This window comes from Cnephaeus nilssonii (genome assembly GCF_951640355.1).
Source record: "Cnephaeus nilssonii genome assembly, chromosome: 4".
Lineage (NCBI taxonomy): Eukaryota > Metazoa > Chordata > Mammalia > Chiroptera > Vespertilionidae > Cnephaeus > Cnephaeus nilssonii.
In genome coordinates this window covers 19,244,172-19,266,125 of record NC_137075.1, presented here as the reverse complement: position 1 = coordinate 19,266,125, position 21,954 = coordinate 19,244,172, and the positions used below count along the sequence as shown (strand labels likewise).

The 21,954-nt window shown below is 42.4% G+C and overlaps 1 protein-coding gene across 4 annotated transcripts in view; it reads left to right on the top strand.

The window, feature by feature from the left end:
• Positions 1-21,954, top strand: part of TTC6 (tetratricopeptide repeat domain 6) — a 111,087-nt gene that overhangs the window by 17,553 nt on the left and 71,580 nt on the right. For all 4 annotated transcript variants that reach the window (XM_079767451.1, XM_079767452.1, XM_079767450.1 and 1 more), the window contains exons 3-4: positions 5,099-5,237; positions 16,856-16,960. In XM_079767451.1, the coding sequence (XP_079623577.1) occupies positions 5,099-5,237; positions 16,856-16,960 (244 nt within the window). The remainder of the gene's footprint in view (positions 1-5,098; positions 5,238-16,855; positions 16,961-21,954) is intronic.

The window sequence follows — 21,954 nt, the reverse complement described above, 5'->3', positions numbered from 1 at the left end:
TACCCCAAGGAGCAAAATTAATTCACTAAGGAAGGGAGAATGAAGATGTGTTGGGGGAACTTGGGTCAAGTCACACCAAGGAGGCGAGAGCCTTTTTCCATGCTTCCCAGGATGGAGCTCATGGTCACTTTTATGTAACTCACAGAATGTGTGTGCAGAGATTTTTAACATGTGCTCACAGCTTAGTACAAATGTTTTATAAATCTTTTTGACAGCAATCTACAATAAGAAATACATTTTATATCTCTGGCCCTGTGGGAGACCGATGTTGAAAGGGAAGGAGATTTAACTCACTAGTGAGGTGGGTGTTATTCTGTCATTCAGTCGCCTTAATCATAACAACAATGATTATCATATCAGCCACTTATTGAGCATATACTATGTACAAACTTGCACATATATTATTTCTGAACTAGTGCTAGAGCCTAAAAAGCCTGATTACTGTTGCCGTATATAGATGAGGAAACAGACTTAGGACAGAAAAGTGACCTACCCCACATAGCACACTAACTGGCCAAACTGGGGTTAAAATCTTGTGTTTTAGCCTCATTCCAAAAGCTAGCGCTCCCCATTATATCAGTGATTTTTTTAGGCTTCTCCTGAGGATAAGGACCACGTAGAATCAATTCTAAGTGCATCAATTCTCAGACTCTATCTCAAACCCACTGAGTTAGAATCTCTAGAGGAGAAATCTGAGAAGCTATCCCAGCATATTCTAATGATCAGGCTGTTTTAGGCTAGACTGCAGTACCTCAGTGGTTTTCGACCTTCAGCCTACATCAGAAGCATCTGCAGGGCTGGTTAAAACACCAATGGCTGGGCCCCACCTCCAGAGATTATGATTCATTAGCTGTGATGGGGCTCAAGATTTTGCATTTCCAGCAGGTTCCCATGCGATGCCAATAATGTTAAGTAGAGAACTCACTTTGAGAAGCACTGCAGCACATCATGCTGACACATTGTTCTTAGTTCCCCAGGACAGGGTCTAAGACTGGCTTTTCCTGGGGGACTTTTCTCCCTCAGCCAAAATTCAACAGTACTTACTCAGTACCTAATACCTTTGCATTCATGGGAAACAGAAAGTGAATAAGAATTAATGTGGCCCTCCAAACCAACCTATGATCTACTCTGAAAAGATATATAGAATAAATTGTACTTTATACTCTATAATGAAAGAGAAGAATCAAATGCAACAGGAAAACTAGGGAAGCAAAGATGAATTTTGACTGGGCAGAGGGGCATTATAAAGGTCTCATGGAGCCCTGGCCATTGTGGCTCAGCTGGTTGGTGCACCGTTCTATACATTGAAAGGTGGGTTCAGTTTCCATTCAGGGCTCATAAATAGGTGCAGTTTGTAGGAGTTGAGATCTGAAAGCATTGTTTTCACCATTTTCATAGGCACACTGTATGGTAATTTGGTTTGCTGTCTTCCCTTTTGCCCTTGTAATAATCTCAGCACCTAGAGCACCTTTTGCAGAGTGAATGTAGGTTAGGCCAGGTGTTAGGGGAGGGAAGTAGGACTGGCAAGGTGGATAGTGCCCAAACTGGAAGATTCAAAATGCCAGGCACAGGAGCTCAGGTGGAGTCATTAAAGCATTTGAAGATAACTCTGGCAGGATATGAAGCATAGGGTGGGGGAGGGAGAGTTTGAAGGTAAGGGACCAGCAAACATGGTATCATTGGGATCAGATGAGAGAAAAGGCAATGGACCTGAGAGACTCTCTGGAAGGAGAAGGATCAGTGTTAGTGATTACTTTTGGGAGTGAGGGAGAGCCTGGAGTAGAAGAGACTCAGTCTGAACAACTGAAATGGTGGTGTATTCCAATGGGAAGAACTCTAGAAAGGATTGGTTCTTCCCTCTGGAAATAAAGAAGGAAACAGGGAAAATGTGGAGAAGAATTTCAGAGTAAGTGATTCATCTTTGTCATACAAGAACAGTTGCTAACCTTGGGCAGCCTTCCCACTAAGGTTCCGCATTCATGTCTACCAGGGGTGGGTATTCTAAAATGTCTAATGACTTCCTTCACTTTCCTTCCAATCAACCAGAATTTCTATTTCTTCAGTGCACATTTGGAATGTGAAAAGACAGTAAGTTGTGAAAGACCCTCACTACCTTGTTATTTGGTTTAGGAACAGATAAAAATACAGCAGTGCCTCAGGTAGCTTCTTAAGTCTCTCATCTGTTCCCTGACCTTAGAAATACTTTACTGATCTTGATGTATGTACTTTCCGGGATCATTCTTCTAGCCCCTAGACCAGTGATGGGCAACCTTTTGAGCTTGGTGTGTCAAACTTCGCCAAAAAACTGAGCATAACTCGGGTAGTGTGTCACTTTGAGGAAAAAACTAACTCCATGACTCTAGTCGCAAATGTTTCATCCTCAGGAGCAGCAAATGTTTCATCCTTGGCATGCGGCCGCGTATCATCAGAAATGGCTATGCGTGTCAGTGCTGACACACGTGTCATAGGTTCGCCATCACTGGCCTAGACCTTACCCTGTTCTTTGTGTGTGTGTTTTGTTTGTTTGTTTGTTTGTTTTTTTATACATTAGTCAAGACTGAGTTGCAGAAAAAAGTAAATATTTTAGCTATTTTAAGCAACAGGGGATTTAATAATGGGAATTCAATGCTTATAACATCAATGGGAAGATTGGAAAATGGGTTTTATGCAGGGAGGGCTTCCACAGATAACTCACACAACATGCTTCGCTGGCTGCTGGGAGCTGCTCCTCTGGCCTAGTCAGAAGGGAGGGAAATGTGGAACCAGCACTGGCAACACACCAGGCACACTATGCCTGTTGATATGCTCACTGGAAATAACACACACACACACACACACACACACTCACACACACACACACACACACACACACACACACACACACACGTAAAAGAAGTAACTGAATACTGCTACAGAACTCAATGTGACCATGACTCCTTGCCAACAAAAGACCAGAACCTTCTGCCTTCCCAATTGTATGTGAGTGCATCTGGTTAGTGGATCTTAAATTATATCTAGGACATTGGCTGCAGGAGAGAGTTTTACCTGTCCATCCTCAGCAGTTTAGAGAAGCACCTGAGAGTTAGGATGGATTGGTTGTTGACTGGCAGTCTATCATAGTCACCATACCGGGAGTTGAACTTTATGTTTTCTCTGAATGCAAATATTTGACTACATGAAATAGGAAGCTTTTGTCCATGACTCTGTTTTGGCAAAGCCCCATCTTCTCCAGCCTAGTTTTGGGTGGGCTTGTTTTCTAACAGCTGGAATGATGGAATTTGAGGGATTCAGTAAGCTAAAGTCAGGTGGGTTTGTGTACACGTAGTCTTCACATTTGATGGCTTATATGTGATTGTTCATATAATCTATACTAATAAAAGGTAATATGAAAATTGGTCACGATGCCCTCACAGTAACAACCGAACAGTGGGCTGCGTGGGGCAACAAGGCCAGCAGGGGGTTTAGCGAGGGATGAGCAAACGACTGACCAGCAGGCTGAGTGGGGCAACCAGGCCGGCAGGGGTTTAGCGAAGGACGACCCAATGACTGACCAGCAGGCTGCGTGGGGCGGCCAGGCCAGCAGGGGGGTTAGTGAGGGATGACCCAATGACTGACCAGCAAGCTTCATGGGGTGGCCAGGACGGCAGGGGGGTTAGCAAGGGACAACCAAACGAATGACCAGCAGGTTGCGTGAGGCAACTGGGCCGGCAGGGGGAGCAGTGAGGGGCGACCAGGCCAGCAGAGGGGGGCAGTGAGGTGTGACCAGGCCAGCAGGGGGGTTAGCGAGGGCCGACCAAATGACTGACCAGCAGGCTGCATTGGGTGACCAGGCCGGCAGGGGGGGCAGTGAGGGTTGACCAGGCCAGCAGAGGGGGACAGTGCGGGGTGACCAGGCTGGCAGGGGGGGCAGTGAGGGGTGGCCAGGCCGGCAGGGGGGCAGTTGGGGGCAACCAGGCCAGCAGGGGGGGCAGTTGGGAGTGACCAGGCCAGCAGGGGGGGCGTTTGCGGGCAACCAGGTTGGCAGGGGGGCACTAAGGGGCAACCAGTCTGGCGGGAGGGTCAGTTAGGGGCGGCGAGGCTGGCAGAGGGGAGCAGTTGGGAGTGACCAGGCCAGCGGGGGAGAAGTTAGGGGCAATCACGCAGGCAGGCAGATGAGCAGTTAGGAGCCAGCGGTCCCGGATTGTGAGAGGGATGTCCGACTGCCGGTTTCGGCCTGACCCCAGGTGAAACCAGCAGTCGGACATCCCCCAAGGGGTCCCGGATTGGAGAGGGTCCAGGCTGGGCTGAGGGGACCCGTCCCACCCCCCCCCCCGCCCTGTGCACGAATTTTGTGCACTGGGCCTCTAGTAATATATAAAAAAGTTAGAGGCAACATCGGCTCTAAATACTTCCAGGTGAAATTGATATAGTTATAGTTTGTGTAAATTCACTTTATACTTACCTTATATTTCCTTTACAGTAAATGCTGCAACACAAAAATTAATGCATTTTCAGGTGGTCTGGAAGTCAGTCATTAGTGACATATTAGGCCTTCAATTTTTTATTTAGCTTATCTCTTTGGCTTAATTAAGGCTTTTGTTGATAAGTTTGTACCTCATATATATCCTTATGTTTATGCAGTTTTTAGTGTAGAAGGAAAGACCTGATGCTATAATAGTTTTCTGTTTGTGCTAGCAAGAGATGAATCAGGAATAGGACATTTTAATGTCAGAAGGGAATTCTGCTAAGGCTGCTGCTTTACCTTGGTCCAAGAAATGAAAGCATATTCTGTGAGTTTGGAGTGGGGAGCAGGTTAACAATCAAGAGGGTACAGAACTTTTAATCTCTTTTGTAATCAGGTTTACATAGGGTGAACTTATTATTCTAATGTAATAAAACAAAACCATCATAAAGGTTATGACTTAAATGTGTTTAGAATCAAACATAAATTATTTTTAAATTATTTCCCATTTGGATTATCTGACTTCTGAACAATCTCTATTTAATACAGTAATCAAATGTTAATGTATTTACCTCAATATAGATATAAAATGAGAGAAAATGCCTCTGGTTTGTCAATAAGGTAAACAAGAAATTTATTGTTTTTATCACACTGTAGAGTATTGCAAGGAATCCCTCTTATGAGTGACAATCAAGTGTATGTTTCCGACCTTCCAACAACGCCAGTGATACCTGAATTGGCACAAGAAACTAGACAGCATGCTCAGCTATCACACCTACAACTCTTCGGAGAGGAAGTAAGAACTTTCTTTAATATTAGTTTCTCTACCTCAGAGGTTCTCAAATTAAAATTTCAGGGCTCTTTTGTACTCTTAAAAATATTGGAGAACTCAATAATTATTTATGTGGATTATATCTATTGATACAATATTGGAAATTAAAACTGAGAAAATACTAAATGTTTATTTTTTGTTTATTAAAACTAATAGTAATAAAGTCATATATGTCAACATAAATAATGTATTTTTATGAAAAATAATTATATTTTTAAACAAAAAATTTGATGGGAAAACTAGAATTGTTATTTGTTTTACAAATCTCTGTCTGGCTTAATAGAAGATGGTTGGATTCTCATGTCTGATTTTTTTATTGTTGACACTATTATAGATGTCCCCCATTTGTCCCCCTCCATGCAGCCCTGGACCCCTTCCCCCAATCCCCAACCTTCACCACATTGTTGTTGTCTGGGTCCATGGGCTATGCATATATACACAGATGTTCTTTGGCTAATCTCATCCAGTTTACCCCACTCTTCTCCCCTCTGAGATGAGACGGTTCATTCCATGTATCAATGACTCTGGTCCTATTTTGTTCATCAGCTCATTTTATCCATTAGTCTACATATAAATGAGATCATATAGTATTTGTCTTTCTCTGACTGGCTTATTTCAGTTAGCATAATACTCTCTAGGTGCATTCATGCAGTTGCAAAAGGTAAGATTTTCATCTTTTTTTACAAACATAAAAGACCCCAAAATAGCCAAAGCAATCTTGAGAAAGAAGAAAAACAGCACAGGAATTATGCTCTCAGATTTTAAACTATATTACAAAGCTATAATAATCAAAACAATATGGGATTGGCATGAAAGCACACATAGATTATTGGAACAGATTAGAGAGCCTGGATATAAACCCATATATATATGGTCAATTAACTTAGGACAAATGAGCCAAGATTATGCAATGGGGAAAGAACAGTCCCTTCAGAAAATGGTGTTTTGAAAACTATACAATCACATGAAAAAGAATGAAACTGGTTCACTATCTTATACCACATATAAAAATGAACTCAAAATAGATGAAAGACTGAAATAATAAAACTAGAGAAAACATAGACAGCAAGCTTCTTATCACCAGATAAGCAAAAAGGAAATAGAAAGTCTTAATAAAGAAATTAAAACTATAGAAAATAAACAAAAATTTTAATTAAATGTAATAATTAATATAAAAAGCTCAATGGATGGGTTCAAAAGTAGGATGGAGGAGACATGAAAGAATCAGTGATCTAGAAAATAGAACAATATAATTTATCCAGTCTAAACAACAAAGAAAAATAGACAGAAAAAATTTAGCAGAGACACAGGAACCTGTGGAAATATAACAAAATATCTAATACTTGTGTGATTGCAGTACTGGAAAGAGAAGAAAAAGAAAGGGAGATTACTGAAAATGTATAGAAAGAAATAATGGCCAAAAGTTTCCCCAATTTGGAAAAATACTTAAATATATTTAGGAAGCTAAGCAAACCCCAAGCAAGAAAAATCTTCAACACACACACACACACACACACACACACACACACACACACAAAACAGAGCTCTATCAAGATGGCAACTGGCAGGAAGGTAGGGAGGAAGAGAGTGTGAGAGAGTAAGGAACCCATAGAGGAGAGTGTAGACATGTGTGGTGTGTGTGTGTATGAGCTAGGGACAGTTAGATTCTGCAGGTCCTCCAAGGGGCTGCCAAACCGGCCAGTCTTAGATGGTGGAGCCCCGTGCACAAAGCGGACACTTCTGGGCGGCCGGTGAAGGCACGGAGACCATGCCATCTTGAGAAACAAAGCTGCGTGAGACTAGGGTGCTGGCCTCAGACACAAACCAGGACCCTGCAGCCACTGGGGACAGAACTGCGACCACAGCTTCAGACCAACAGACAAGAATCCAGACTTCCTGGCAGCAGATTTCTGTGAGTCAAAGAGCCTATCCCCCTCCCCGCAGGCGCGCGGATAGCGCCATAGTAACTGATAGACCCGCCCCTCGCCCAAGCTGCAACGCCCCTTCGCCCCTTCGGGGAATTTGAGAGTGCTCGAAGCCCTAGCCGGTTTGGCTCAGTAGAGAGAGCACACGCGGACCCCAGAGCTGCTACTGGAATTTGAGAGACTGGAATCTGCTCGCCGCAATGCAACTGGGCGACTAAAACCCAAAGCCCACACAGGGTGGAAGTGCCACCTGACTTTGGTTCTGGACAAGTGCACACGGAAGTCAGGTTTCTGCAGCGCAGGCACACCACAGAGCTATTGTGCAACCCAGTCCCCCATGGTAACCGGGACCCAAATTCTCCCCGCAAGAGGCAGTACTGAGCACCAACGACTTGACTCTGTTTCTTACTGTGTGTGCCTGGGATCCCTGACTCACAGCACATTCACACTAAGAGCCAGTGACTCCAATTCTTGGTGCATGCACACACAGGGACCCTGATTCTCAGCGAGAAGCCACACGAGGTGACAGAGACTCTGACACTCGATTCTTGGTGTAGACAAAGGGAAGCTCTGACTCCTGGCAAACGCTAAAGGACTCATTTTCAGCACATACCAACAGTGTGGTGCAGACAGGGACCCTGATTCTAAGTGCGCACACGAGACTACACTGAACACTGGGAACACTGACCCTGGGCAAGCCTGGTTCCCACCAACCCATGGCAGCCACAAGTCCTAGTGTCAGAGCACTTCAGTGAAACTCGGGTGGTGCGAAGTTCCCATGGCACATGGCCCAGGTCCACGCAAATTGAAGCTTGAACTTTCTGGTGATAGTCAGAATGGGGAGAAGACACAATCCACAGAGGAAAGAAAATGAGGAATTGCCAAGAAAGGAAATTAGTGAAATTGAAGCATGCAACATGACCAAAAAAGAGTTGAGAGTAATGGTCGTGGAATTTATGCATCGGATGGATGAGAAAATCAACAACTTATGCAAGAATCAGGAAGAAATGAAAAGTGATATAGCTACAATCAAAAACACCATGGAAAGTTTCAACAGTAGACTAGAAGAAGCAGAGGACTGAATTAGTGAGTTAGAAGATCAGGTACAGAAACAAGCTCAATCTGAATAGCAATTGTAGAAAAAAATTAAAAAGCAGGAGGAAAGCCTAAGAGAGCTTTGGGACAACATGAAACGAAGTAACATACGTATAATAGGGCTGCCAAAAGTACAAGAAGAACAGCAAGGATTAGAAAATCTATTTGAAGAAATAATGACAGAAAACTTCTCGGATATGGGGAAGAAAAAAGTTACACAAGTACAGAGAGTCCCAAGCCGGAACAAACCCAAAAGACCCACACCAAGACATGTCATAATTTCAAAGGCAAATATAAACAACAAAGAGAGAATCTTAAAGGCGGCAAGAGAGAGACAGAGAGTTACCAGAAAGGAACACCCATCAGATTGTCAAATGATTACTCAACAGAAACACATCAAGCTAGAAGGGAATGGAAGGAGGTATACAAAGTGTTGCAAAGCAAAGGACTGAATCCAAGAATATTCTATCCAATAAGACAAAATTGAAGGGGAAATCAGGAGCTTTGCAGACAAAAAAAGGCTAAGGGATTTTATCACCACCAAACCAGCAATGCAAGAAATGCTAAAGGGAATACTGTAAAAAGAAGAAATAAACAGGTAAGAAGGAACACAGACACAAAAATAGATATGACTACAAACAAATACCTTTCAGTAATAACTTTAAACATAAATGGACTAAATGCTCCAATCAAAAGACATCAAGTGGCTGAATGGATAAAAAACATGACCCATATATATGCTGTCTACAAGAGACCCACCTCAGAACAAGAGACTCACACAGATTGAAAGTGAAGGGATGGAAAAATATCTTTCAGGCAAATGGAAATGAAAAAAAAGCTGGGTTAGCAATACTTATGTCTGACAAAATAGACCTCAAAGTAAATGCCATAACAAGAGATAAGGAAGGGCACTTCATAATACTAAAGGGATCGATACAACAAGAGGATATAACCCTGATAAACATGTATGCACCCAATGCAGGAGCACCCAAATACTTAACAAAACTACTGGAAGATATCAAGGGAGAGAATGACAACAATAAAATCATAGTAGGGGACTTTAATACACCACTGACATCACTGGATAAATACTCTAGACAAAATATCAGCAAAAACACAGCAATCCTAAATGACTCACTTAGATCAGATGGACTTAACTGACATCTTTAGAACATTTCACCCCAAAGCCACAGAATATATGTTCTTCTCAAGTGCACATGGGACATTTTCAAAAATAGACCACATATTGGGTCACAAGCAAAGTCTTACCAAATTCAAGAAGATTGAAATCATACCAAGCATCTTCTCAGACTACAATGCCATAAAATTAGAAATAAACTACAATAAAAACAATCCAAAAATCTCACACACTTGGAAGCTGAATAGCATGCTATTAAATAATGACTGGGTTAACAAAGAGATCAAAGAAGAAATTAAAAGCATCCTGAAAACTAATTACAAGAAAAACACAACAATCCAAAATCTATGGGACACAATGAAAGCAGTCCTGAGGGGGAAGTTTATCGCTTTACAAGCCTACCTCAAAAAAACAAGAAAAAATGGTAGTAAATCATCTAACTCTAGAACTCAAAGAATTAGAAAGAGAGCAACAAGAAAAGCCCAGAGTGAGCAGAAGGAAGGAAATAATAAAGATCAGAGCAGAAATAAATAACAGAGACCAAAAAATCAATACAAAAGATCAATGAAACCAAGAGCTGGTTCTTTGAAAGGATAAACAAGATTGATGAACCTCTAGCCAGGCTCACCAAGAAGCAAAGAGAGAGAACTCAAATAAACAAAATCAGAAATGAGAGAGGCAAAATAACAACAGACCCCACAGAAATACAAAGGATTGTTAAAAAATACTATAAGCAACTCTACTCCAACAAACTAGACAACTCAGAGGAAATGGACATATTCCTAGAAAAATACAACCTTCCAAAACTCAATCGGGAAGATTCTAAAAATCTCAATAGGCTGATAACTATGGAAGAAATTGAAGCAATCATCAAAAAGCTCCCAGCAAAAAAAAAGCCTGGGCCAGATGGCTTCACTGGAGAGTTATACCAAGCATTCAAGGAAGAACTAAAACCTATCCTCCTCAGACTCTTCCAAAAAATCCAAGAGGAAGGAACACTTCCAAACTCATTCTATGAAGCCAGCATCACTCCCCACCATTGAGGGATTTTGGAAAACTCTGTCTTAATTTCTGGCAATACAATAAACTCTAGGCTCATCTGTATATTTCTTGCTTCAGTCCATAGAATCAGCAATTTCTACCGGAAGCCCTAGTTCCCTTTATTAAAGAATGTAATTAATGTAAAGATCTGGGCATTAGGTATGCTTGTTGGCACTGTGTCTCAGTTGACACAGCAAGGAAACACATGTGTATATACCAACACCTATAAAACACACATATTTAAAACTATTTCTACATGTCACCATCCATGTCTAAAACATGAGTTCATACTGCTGTCTCCAACTCTAATGCATTACCACATGGATCATTCTAGCCTCCTCCCTCACTCATCTTTAAATTCCTACTCCAACAAACCTGGGTCCTATCATTCTCCATCCATTTACTTAATTGCTCAATTTCAGTATAGAAGTGTACATGTATAGATGTATCAGAATTATTAACCCATAGTCCTATGGAATGCACTTTATCAGCTGTGTACAGTTTCTGTGGCCTTTAGTTTTATATATCTACTCATTTCCCAGTTATTAAGGTCAGCAACTTTCATCCCTCCTCCTTCTGTGAGGTTGTTTCATACATTTATAATACAGTTAGACTGTTTAGTTGCATTCTGTATTCCATATTGGGATTCCTCTTGACCTCCTCAATGAATAAAAAAAATTATACATTAAGGTTTACACTTTGTGTTGTACAGTTCAATAGGTTTGGGAAATATGTAATGTCATATAGCCACAATTCCAGCATCATAGAGAATAGTTTCACCTCTGTAAAAATTCCCCTATGCTTAATTAATATTTATTTGGAAAAGGTTTTAAAAACATAAATAAATACAGAAACTAAACTAATACATACTTGGGGACATATTATGAAGAATTTATAAATATTAACATTTGGTTGTACTTCCTAGTTCCATTTCTCTTCCTCCTTGCCCAAGGGTAGTCTCTGTTACAATTGTGGTATTTCTAGTCACTGATTTTATACTTTAACTAGGGGCCCAGTACACAAATTCATGCACCTTGAAAAAAACTATGGGCCATGAGGCTGTGGTGGGCACAGGGGTGGGTCTCAGCCCATTCTCCACGCCCGGGCCTGGCCCCTCCCACTGCAGCCTCTGGTTCCCTGTTTGCCAGCACCCCCACACCGTTGCTCCCACGTGCTGACTGCGCTGGCCCTGCTTGCACCCGCTGATGGCACATAGCGGTTGGGGCCGATGCCAACAGCGGGTATGAGTGGCGGCTCCAACACTGGCAGTGGGTACAAGTGGGGCCATTGCCAGCAGCAGGTGCAAGAGGCGGCTGCCAGCCTCGATCACCCCTCAGGAGCAGGGGAAGGTGGAGAAGCCCTGAAGGGCAATCAGGGCCAGCAGCCGCTGCTTGCTCCTGCTGACAGTGCCAAGCGATCAAGGCCTGCACCAGGCGCCGGCAGTAGGTGCAAGCGGGGCCGGCGCCAGCAGCAGGTGTGAGTGCCCGGTGGGACCATGGCACGCTTTTTTAGTAACCACCAGAGGCTCGCCCCAATGACAGCGACCAGTGCCCTGCCTTGGTCTGGCGCCCCCGCTCACCTGCTCCACCATTCCTCCGTGGCCAATGCCCTCCAATTCTGCGCTCTGCTGCCTGCTGCCGATGCCTGCCATATTCCACACATGCCCCTGGTGGTTAGTGCACGTCATAGCAACTGATTGTTCAGTTGTTCGGTTGTTCAGTTGTTCCAATGTTTGGTCTATTTGCATATTAGGGTTTTCTGTATATACTAGAGGCCTGGTGCACGAAATTCGTGCATGGGAAGGGGGTCCCCTCAGCTCGGCCTGCAATTTCTCCAATCTGGGACCCCTTAGGACCTCTGGCTCCTAACTGCTCACCTGCCTGCCAGCCTGATCCCCCTAACTGCTCTCCCCTGCTGGCCTGATCCCCCTAACTGCTCTCCCTTGCCTGCCTGATCACCTCTAACCTCCTCTGCCTTGGCCCCGCCAACATGGCTTTGTCAGGAAGGATGTCCAGAAGGACATCCGAAAGGTCGTCCGGAAGATGTTCAGTCTAATTACCCTTTTATTAGTATAGATGCCACCTTGTCCTAAAAATGCAGGTTGTTCCCAGGTTTTCCTATCGTGGAAGGGAAGCCCACAGTAGCATCTTGGGTTCTGACCAGGGCTTATGTGCTTGTGCTTTATCTCAGCAGATGCGATTCCTAGAAGAAGACTCTTGGATGTACCTTGAACATTTTTATCAAATTTGCCAAATCATCCTCCAAAAATGTTGAACCACTTTAAACTCCCACCAGCAACCATGAGTGTGCCCTCTGTCCCACTTTGATGCCAATATCATTGATTTCTCCCTAGAAGCTTCCCTCCCGTCAGCCAAGACTGCTTAGTACTTGAGCCAACCTCATTGTTCAGCTGGGGACTTGATTTCCTGAGATAGAATTATGGAGGAGGAAAAATAGTTTTCCTCTACCTTTCTGAGTTCTTAGTGGAGGCCCTTGTAATGAAAGACAGATGACCAAGAGAAAAACAAAAGTTCATTAACATGTGTACCTCGTGTATATGTGGAAGATCCCAGGGAAAAATGAGTAACTCCCCAAGGTGGCTTAGAATCCAGATTTAAATACCTTCTTCCTAGGGAAAGCTAACAGGAGATGTAGGCCTCTTAGAGGAGAGTAAATGATTTTTAGGAAAGATGAATGGGGGTGGGGGAAAATAGTTTGTAACAAAGTTTGGGTGTGATGTAAATTTCTACTCTGCTGTCCTGTGACAGGAGTCAGTCTTCTCTGCCTGATGACACTTCTCCCGTCAAGGGGACCTATGATATTTAAGCTCCTTTTGAGGGGTCTGATTTTAGGCAGATCAGGAGACTTCAGTGAAAGCCTCTGCATGCATTTGCTGTTTTTCAAGCATATGCAGCTCAAGATCATCAATATAACAACACAGCATATGTTGGGGTGGCATGTTCTCTGACCTTCAGAATAAACCCAACAAAAGCTTGTTTCCTCTCTTAGATGATTTGCCACAGTAGTGTGATTCCCTGGAGACGGTATTCTGAGCAGACCTTCCTGGGAGTGATCATAACATACCCTGTGCTTGTAGAAAGGTGTGGGCCACATCACTAAATAAACCAGGGTCAGTTTTCTCATCTTGTGGAAAGGGAGATAAAGTTAAGATAGTTTATCTCCCTTTCCACAGGTTTCTTGAGGGTTTGTATCTCTGCTGCCCCTCACCCCCGAGCAGCCCCAGTGCCTCGGCCATGGGGCTCAGGGATGCTAGGTGCCAGCCTCCCTGTGGGTTTGTGTTTCCGATCCAGCCCCCCGACAGCCCCAGTGCTACCTGGCCACTATGGGCTTCGCTATCTTTGTTGGGTTAATTTGCATACACACTCCTATTGGCTGGTAGCGTAGCAGAGTGATGGTCAATTTGCATTTTTCTCTTTTATTAGTGTAGATATACATCAGAGACCCGGTGCACAAAATTGTTGCACTGGGGGGGGGGGGCGGTATCCCTCAGCCCAACCTGCACACTCTCCAATCTGGAACATCCCTCTCACAATCCGGGACTGCTGGCTCCCAACCACTTGCCTGCCTGCCTGCCTGATTGTCCCTAACTGCTTCTGCCTGCCAGCCTGATCACCCCCTAACCACTCACCTGCCAGCCTGATCAATGCCTAACTGCTCCTCTGCCAGCCCAATTGCCCCTAACTGCCCTCCACTGCCGGCCTGGTCACCCCTAACTGCCCTCCCCTGCTGGCCCGGTCACCCCTAACTGCCCTCCCTTGTCAGCCTGGTCACCCCTAACTGCCCTCCCCTGCCAACCTGGTCGCCCCCAACTGCCCTCCCCTGCATATTCTCTCTTTTATTAGATATGGTTTTTTCTTTAACTTATTGGACACCATACCTGCTGTGGTCTTGACAAACCAGTAAAAATGTAAACCCAAACTAAAAGTGTCATAAAATAAACTCCTTAAACAGGAATTTCATGAGACCTTGGAAAGGTGATATCATGTGTTTGTTTCCTCTTTTTTTCCTTCTCTTTCTTTTTCTTTGTTTTATCTTTTGTTCTTTATTTTCTCCTTTTATTCCTTTTCTGTCCTCTCTTTCTCTTAACTTTTCCATTGGTAGAATCGTTAGTACTTGAATCTGTCTCGCTTCCAGAAGACAAAGAAAAGGGAAACACACTGTCCTCTGAAGAAAAAGATAATCTGTGTTGGGATTGGTGGTGTTTCTGGTTTTGCTCTTTTCCCTGCTTGTTTGTCATTTCTGCCGGCCCCAGCATCTTCAGGACTTGTGCATGGGCACTTCTTATTCATGTCTACAAAACCTCCCTGCCTTGGTGAAACTGTAGGGGAAAAGGCCTTCCTGGGTGGGCTCAAGCCTGGCCCGAGGTGCTGAGAAACCAGGGCGGGGAGTGCCCGCCACCACCACTGAGGAACCCGACCTCCAGACCACGGGGTACTCTGTAGTAATGTAACTGCAATGTAGCAGTTTTTCTTCAGAAATTAGTTGTAAGTTACTTCTGATGTGAAACATACCTCAGACATTTCCTTTGTGGTTTGTAAAGATTTTAAACAAAACCCATTTACCTCCCTGCCCAATGGGAGAGTTTTGCTGGGCAGCATTGTCCAGATACCCCCGCCCCGCCCCTCCCTTCTCTTCCGCCCCTCCCCTCCCCCCCACCCCTTCCCTTCCCCTCTCCAATCACTCAGCTGGGGGCGAGGGAAGTTCCGAGGCTGACTCCCTGAGGCTGCAGGTGGGGCAGGATCACTCGCTGGGGTGCAGACGCTTCTGAGGCTGAGACCCTGAGGCTACAGGTGTGTGTGTGTGGGATCACTTGCTGGGGGTGCGAGCGCTTCAGAGGCTGAGACCCTGAGGCTGCAGGTGTGTGTGTGTGGGATCACTCTGTGGGGACACACAAGGCTCCGAGGCTGAGACCCTGAGGCTGCAGGTGTATGTGGGGGGTATCACTCTGTGAGGGCGTGGGAGCTTCTGAAGCTGAGACCCTGAGGCTGCTTGTGTGTGTGTGGCGGGGATCACTCTGTGGGGACATGCAAGGCTCCGAGGCTGAGACCCCAAGGCTGCCACTGGGAGAGGATCACTCCGTGGGGGCGCGGGCGCTTCCGAGGCTGAGACCCTGAGGCTGCAGGTGTGTGTGTGTGTCCACTGGGCTGGGGGCATGCTCCCAGTGGCTGCCGCACAGCTTGGGGCATGCCCCCAGCCCAGCCCACCAAGCCAGAGTGATCGGGGTGCTTGGCGACAAAGCCAGGCATCTCACCCCGACCCTGGCTGCTCGGTGCCTAGTTGGCATCCTGCCCTGCCCCGGCTGCTCAGTGGCCAGCGTGCACGCAAGCGTGGCGATGCAACGGATGTTCCCGCCCCACCCCTGGCTGCTTGGCGCCTACTTATGCAAATTAACCTGCTATCTTTGTTGGGTTAATTTGAATACTCACTCCTGATTGGCTGGTGGGTGTCACGGAGGTATGGTCGATTTGCATATTTCTCTTTTATTAGTGTAGCTAGATAGGTGTATTTGTGACCAGAAACAATAAATGTAGTTCTGTGTGTTCTATATACATTTATATAGAGGCACTATTTTGTATGCCTCTTTCTAAAACTTGCTTATTTTACTGTCAATACTATACTGCTAAGATCCATCTATGGCAGTGATGGTGAACCTATGACACGCGTGTCAGCACTGACACGCGTAGCCATTTCTGATGACACGCGGCCGCTAAGGCGGCCGCATGCCGAGGATGAAACATTTGCTGCTCCTGAGGATGAAACATTTGCAACCAGAGTCTTGGAGTTAGTTTTTCCTCAAAGTGACACACTACCCGAGTTATGCTCAGTTTTTTAGCGAAGTTTGACACACCAAGCTCAAAAGGTTGCCCATCACTGATCTATGGTTTATACTATTTGTGTTTGATCAGCTTTATTAGTGTTTAGTTATATGAATATACCATATTAAATCATCTGTTTCTCTATTAGTGGACATTGAGATTGGGCCTTGTTTTTTGCTATTTCATATGCAGTATGAACATTTTTATACATATCTCTTTATGCCCATGGTTAAGAATTTCCTTACACTATATAGCTGGAGTGAAATTGTTGAATCATGCCATGCACATTTCCCATTTTACTAGAAATGACAATTTGCCTCCAGTGTAGTTCTACTAATTTCCCCACACTCTGGGCACCACTTGAAATTGTCAACTTTACATTTTTGCTAATCTGATGGATATGAAAAGTTTTTTCCAGACTTTCAGAGGCTGTGGAACCCATCATCTCACTTCCTGGGTAACTAGATATGATTTTAATAGGAGCTTGGGTATTTTCCTTAGGGACCATTTGTTAGTTTTAAATAACCTGTTATGTTCTTTTCAAAGGTGTCTGCTTATCCAGGAATTACGAAGTTGTTTTGGAAACCAACTTCACCCAAATTCTCTGTTCCCGTATCTGTCATGAAGAAAACACTGTATCCAAACTATGAGGTAACATACCGAATGAATTTTCTCTATTGTTGTCTCTAATAATTTAATAATTGATTATTAGACTAAATTTTACTGAACAGTTGTTATGTAATTTATCAGACAACTGTTGCCATAATTAAGAATAATTGAAATTCTATAGAAATTATATATATAATACATAATTATATAGAACAAGGTTAGGCAAAAGTAGGTCTATAGTTGTTCATATGAAAAATAGTACAATAATTCATAAATAATACAAGAATAAACTCTGTTTCACATGCTCACAACTATAAAGCTACTTTTGCCCACTCCTGCATACACATATACTTATATAACCACTAGAGGCCTGGTGCACGAAATTCGTGCACGGGGGCAGGCGTGTGCCTCAGCCCAGCCTGCACCCTCTCCAATCTGGGACCCCTTGAGGGATGTCCGACCGCCCGTTTAAGGCCATACCACTGGGATCGGGCCTAAACAGGCAGTCGGACATCCCTCTCACAATTCAGGACTGCTGGCTCAAAAATAGGCGGTCAGACATCCCTCTCACAATCCAGGACTGCTGGCTCCCAACTGCCCTCCCCTGAAGGCCTGGTCTCCCCCCAACTGTCCTTCCCTGCTGGCCTGGTCTCTCCCAACTGCCCTCCTCTGCTGGCCCGGTCACCCCTAACTGCCCTCCCTGCTGGCCTGGTCTCCCTCAACTGCCCTCCCCTGCAGGCCTGGTCCCCCCCAATTGCCCTCCACTGTAGGCTTAGTCCCCCCCAACTGCGCTCCCTTGCAGGCCTGGTCTCCCTCAACTGCTCTCCCCTGTAGGCCTTCCCCCAGACCTGCCCTCCCCTGCTGACCCGGTCTCCCTAAACTGCCCTCCTCTGCTGGCCCAGTCACCCCTAACTGCCCTCCCTGCTTGCCTGATCACCCACAACTGCCCTCCCCTGCAGGCCTGGTCTCCCCCAACTGCCCTCTGTCGGCCTGGTCACCCCCAATTGCCCTCCTCTGCTGGCCTAGTCACCCCTAACTTCCCACAACTGCCCTCCCCTGCAGGCCATCTTGTGTCTTGGAGTGACAGTCAATTTGCATATTACTCTTTTATTAGATAGGATAGTATGTGTATATTTATATATACACAAACACATATATTTATATACTAGTTTCCCAGTGCATGGATTCATGCACATTGAAAGGAAATTAGTTAGAAGAAATATTTTAATATTGCTGTTTGCCCTTTATCTATAATAGAAGTGTCAACCAAATTCATGATTGACAATGAGAGATTGAAACACATGCATGTGATTGGTGCCAGCGAGAGCTTCATATGTATTGCACATGTGCAAGTCAACTTAGCCTTTATATATATATAGATTATATGTAAAAAATGTTGTACTTATCTATGTACTTCAGCGAGTCAAATTTTCTTTTTGAAAGGATATTTAATTTAACTGTGGTTCCAAGATATAAGACTAGTTGGGTTTTTTAGAAGATCTTCATGGTATTTTCATTTGCTTTAAAAAGTACATTTTTAGTTTATTTAATTTTAAATTTTTTTACCATACTACCCAATATAATTATCATTTTTCCTTCTAAATACTGCTTGTTTGCTATAATTTTATGTTATACCAATTATTTTAAAAATTAGAAAAATCAAGAGAATAAAACCAAAATCATTTATTAATCTGTGCTCTCAAGACAACGACCATCTACTTTTTGATCTATTTTCTTTCATTCTTAAATATTCTTTCTCTTCCTTCTTCTTTTCTTTCTCCTTTACCATTTTTTCTTTCCTTATTTTTTCCTCTTAAACACTATTGTGCATAAATTTTTAATGTTATTGAGGATTATTTTATTTACACAAAATTTTAGGCACCTTACTAAAACATATCAGAAAGGGATAAAACAAAATAGTTAAGGAAAACATTATAAGAATAATAGTGTAATAAAGTCAGAGATAAGATTAAAACAAAGAAATTCTGTTCATATCTGTTGCTTGAAATGCAGTCATCAATTTACCTCTTAGCTTCTCTGCACCCAAGGCAGGGATGGAATCACATTCATATTTGTCCTATTGATATTATATGTTTAAAATGTTAATATTGAAATGTCTTTATGTTTCTTGGATTACTTTATTATAGTGTATTATTCTCAAATAGTATGTTGACTTAGGTTAGGCAATAATTTATTTTTTAATATATATTTATGAGTGAAACCTGCATGTAGTTTATTTTTTTCCTTAGTTGAATTCTGCTCTCAGGATTATTCTTGCTTCATAATGTTAATTGAATAGCAGTTTATCTTTTTAAATATGTTGGAACTGATATAGGTAGCATAGAAATAATCTTGAAAATTTGGAAGAATTCACTCTAGTCTTTATTATTTCCTTCTATTTATTCTGGGCCTTTCTTGTTGTTCTCTTTCTAATTCTTTAAGTCGTAGTGTTATATAGTTTATCAGCAGTTTTCCTTGTTTTGTTGAGGTAGGCCTGTAATGCTGTGAACTTCCCTCTCAGGACTGCTTTCAGAGATTTGGGGTTGTTATGTGTTCATTTTCATTTGTCTCCAGGAAGTGTTTTTTATTTCTTCCTTGATTTCTTTGGTAACCCATTCATTATTTAATAACATGCTACTTAGCCTCCATGTGTTTGAAGATTTTTGAGTGTTTTTATTGTAGTTGATTTCTAATTTCATGCCATGTGATCTGCGGAGATGCTTGACATAATTTCAATCTTCTTGAACTTGTGGAGACTTAGTTTGTGTCTTAATATGTGGTCTATCTTTGAGAATGACCAAGGTGCATTTGAGAATAATGTATATTTCATAGCTTTTGGGTGAAATGTTCTGTAAATGTCAATTAATTCCATCTGATCTAGTATGTCATTTAGGATCACTATTTCCTTGTTGATGTTTTTGTCTAGAAGATTTGTTCAGTGATGACACTGGGGTATTAAAGTCCCCTATGATTGTATTGTTGTTTATCTCTCCCTTAAAATCCTCTGTAAGTTTTTTTTATATAGTTGGGTGCTCCTGTTTATATGTTTATATGTAAAATATATGTTTACCAGAGTTATATTCTCTTATTGTATTGATCCCTTTGGTATTATGAAGTGGCCCTTCATTGCCTCTTGTAATGGTCTCTATTTTGAAATCTTTTTTTTGTCAGATATCAGTATTGCTACCCCAGCTTTTTTTTTTTTTCATTTCCATTTGCATGGAAAATTTTTTTCCATCCCTTCACTTACATCCTTTTGTTCTGAGCATGGTCTCTTATAGACAGCATGTACATGAGTCATGTTTTCTTCTCCATCCTGTTACCCTATGTCTTTTGATTGATGCATTTAAGCCATATGCATTTAAGGTTATTATTGATAGGTACTTATTTATTGCCATTTTCATTCTTTATGTCTCTGTTCTCCTCTGTCTCTGTATTTCTTCTCCTTACAAAAGTCCCTTTAGCATTTCTTGCAGTGCTGATTTAGTGGTAATAAACACTTTAGCCTTTTTTTTTGTCTGTGAAGCTCTTTATTTCACATTTTATTTTGAATGATAGCCTTGCTGGATAGAGTAGTCTTGGATTTTGTCCCTTAGTTTTCATTTCTTTGTGTACTTCATGCCACCTTTTTCTGGCCTGAAGTGTTTCTATTGAACAATCAGCTGACAGTCTAAAGCAGTGGTTCCCAACCTTTTTCTGGCCATGCCCCACCTAAGCATCTCTAAAATCATGATGCCCCCTGTAACATATAGTTCTTATTATTCAAAAAGTGAACTCCTGTTCATGTGGAGGAAGCCTAAAAGGCCATTAACTTGATCTAAACAAGCTTCCAAAGAACATGGTATCCATGAAAGAGAAAAAATAAAAGGATGAAAGGACAGTTGAAGTATTCAGGAAGAAATCACTAAGAAATTGTTAAAATAATAATAATATGAAGTGATATAAAAATAGCAAATAAAGTTTCAAAACATATAATAGAGAACTGAAATGCATAAATATGTCACAATATATACTTATATACTCTATATGGGGCTCCTAGAAACATAAGAAATGCAAAAATTCAGTTAATAACTCATTCTCAAATTTCCCCCCCATAAAAATCAAATTGCCCCCCTCTGGGGTGTGTGCCCCATATTGGAGACCACTGGTCTAAAGGGAGTTCCTTTGTAGGTAACTTTCTGTCTCTTTCTTGTAGCCTTTAAGATGGTTTCTTAGTCTTTCATGTTTGCTATTTTAATTATGATGTGTCTAGGTGTGGGTATTTTTGGGTTCATCATGTTTAGGTTCATCTTGAAGTTGAATGACTATTTCCTTCACCAGGTGAGGGAAATTTTCTGTTGTTATTTCTTCAAACAGGTTCTCTATTCCTTTCTCAGATTCTTCTACTTTTGGAATCCCTATGATGTGAACATTGTTATGTTCTATGTTGTTCCAAAGCTCTGTTTTCAATTGCTACTCTGAGTTTATGTTTTTTTCTACCTTGTTTTCTAATTTGCTGTTTTGGTACACCACTTCTACTCCTCTACTGTTTATTGATTCCAGAGAATTTTTTATTTAAGCTATGTCATTCTTTATTTCTGCTTGATTCTTATTGATGGTTTTTACCTCTTTTTTATGCTGCTGTAATTCTCATTGAGTTCTAGAATATTCTCATTAATTTACTTGTAGTTCTCATTAAGTTGTTTGAGCACCTTTATGACCATTACTTTGAATTATTTTATTTAGTTAATTTTTCTGGCAATTCCTCCTTTTCTTTCATTTGGGGATTGTTTCTTTGTCTCACCATTTTTACTGTCCCTTTGTCATTGTTTCTATACATTAGATCAAACTGCTGTGCTTCTAAAACTTTGTGGGGTGGTCTTATGTAGTAGGTGTTTTGTAAGACCTAGTGGTGCAGTCTCTTAGACATCCTGAGTTGGGTGCTGTAGGAATGCCCCTTGTTTCAGTTATTTTGGTTTTCCTGTTGTAATTGTGTCTTGAATGTTGTTGTTCCATTCATGAATGGAATCTCCTCTCAGGCTGGCTAACTATGAGGC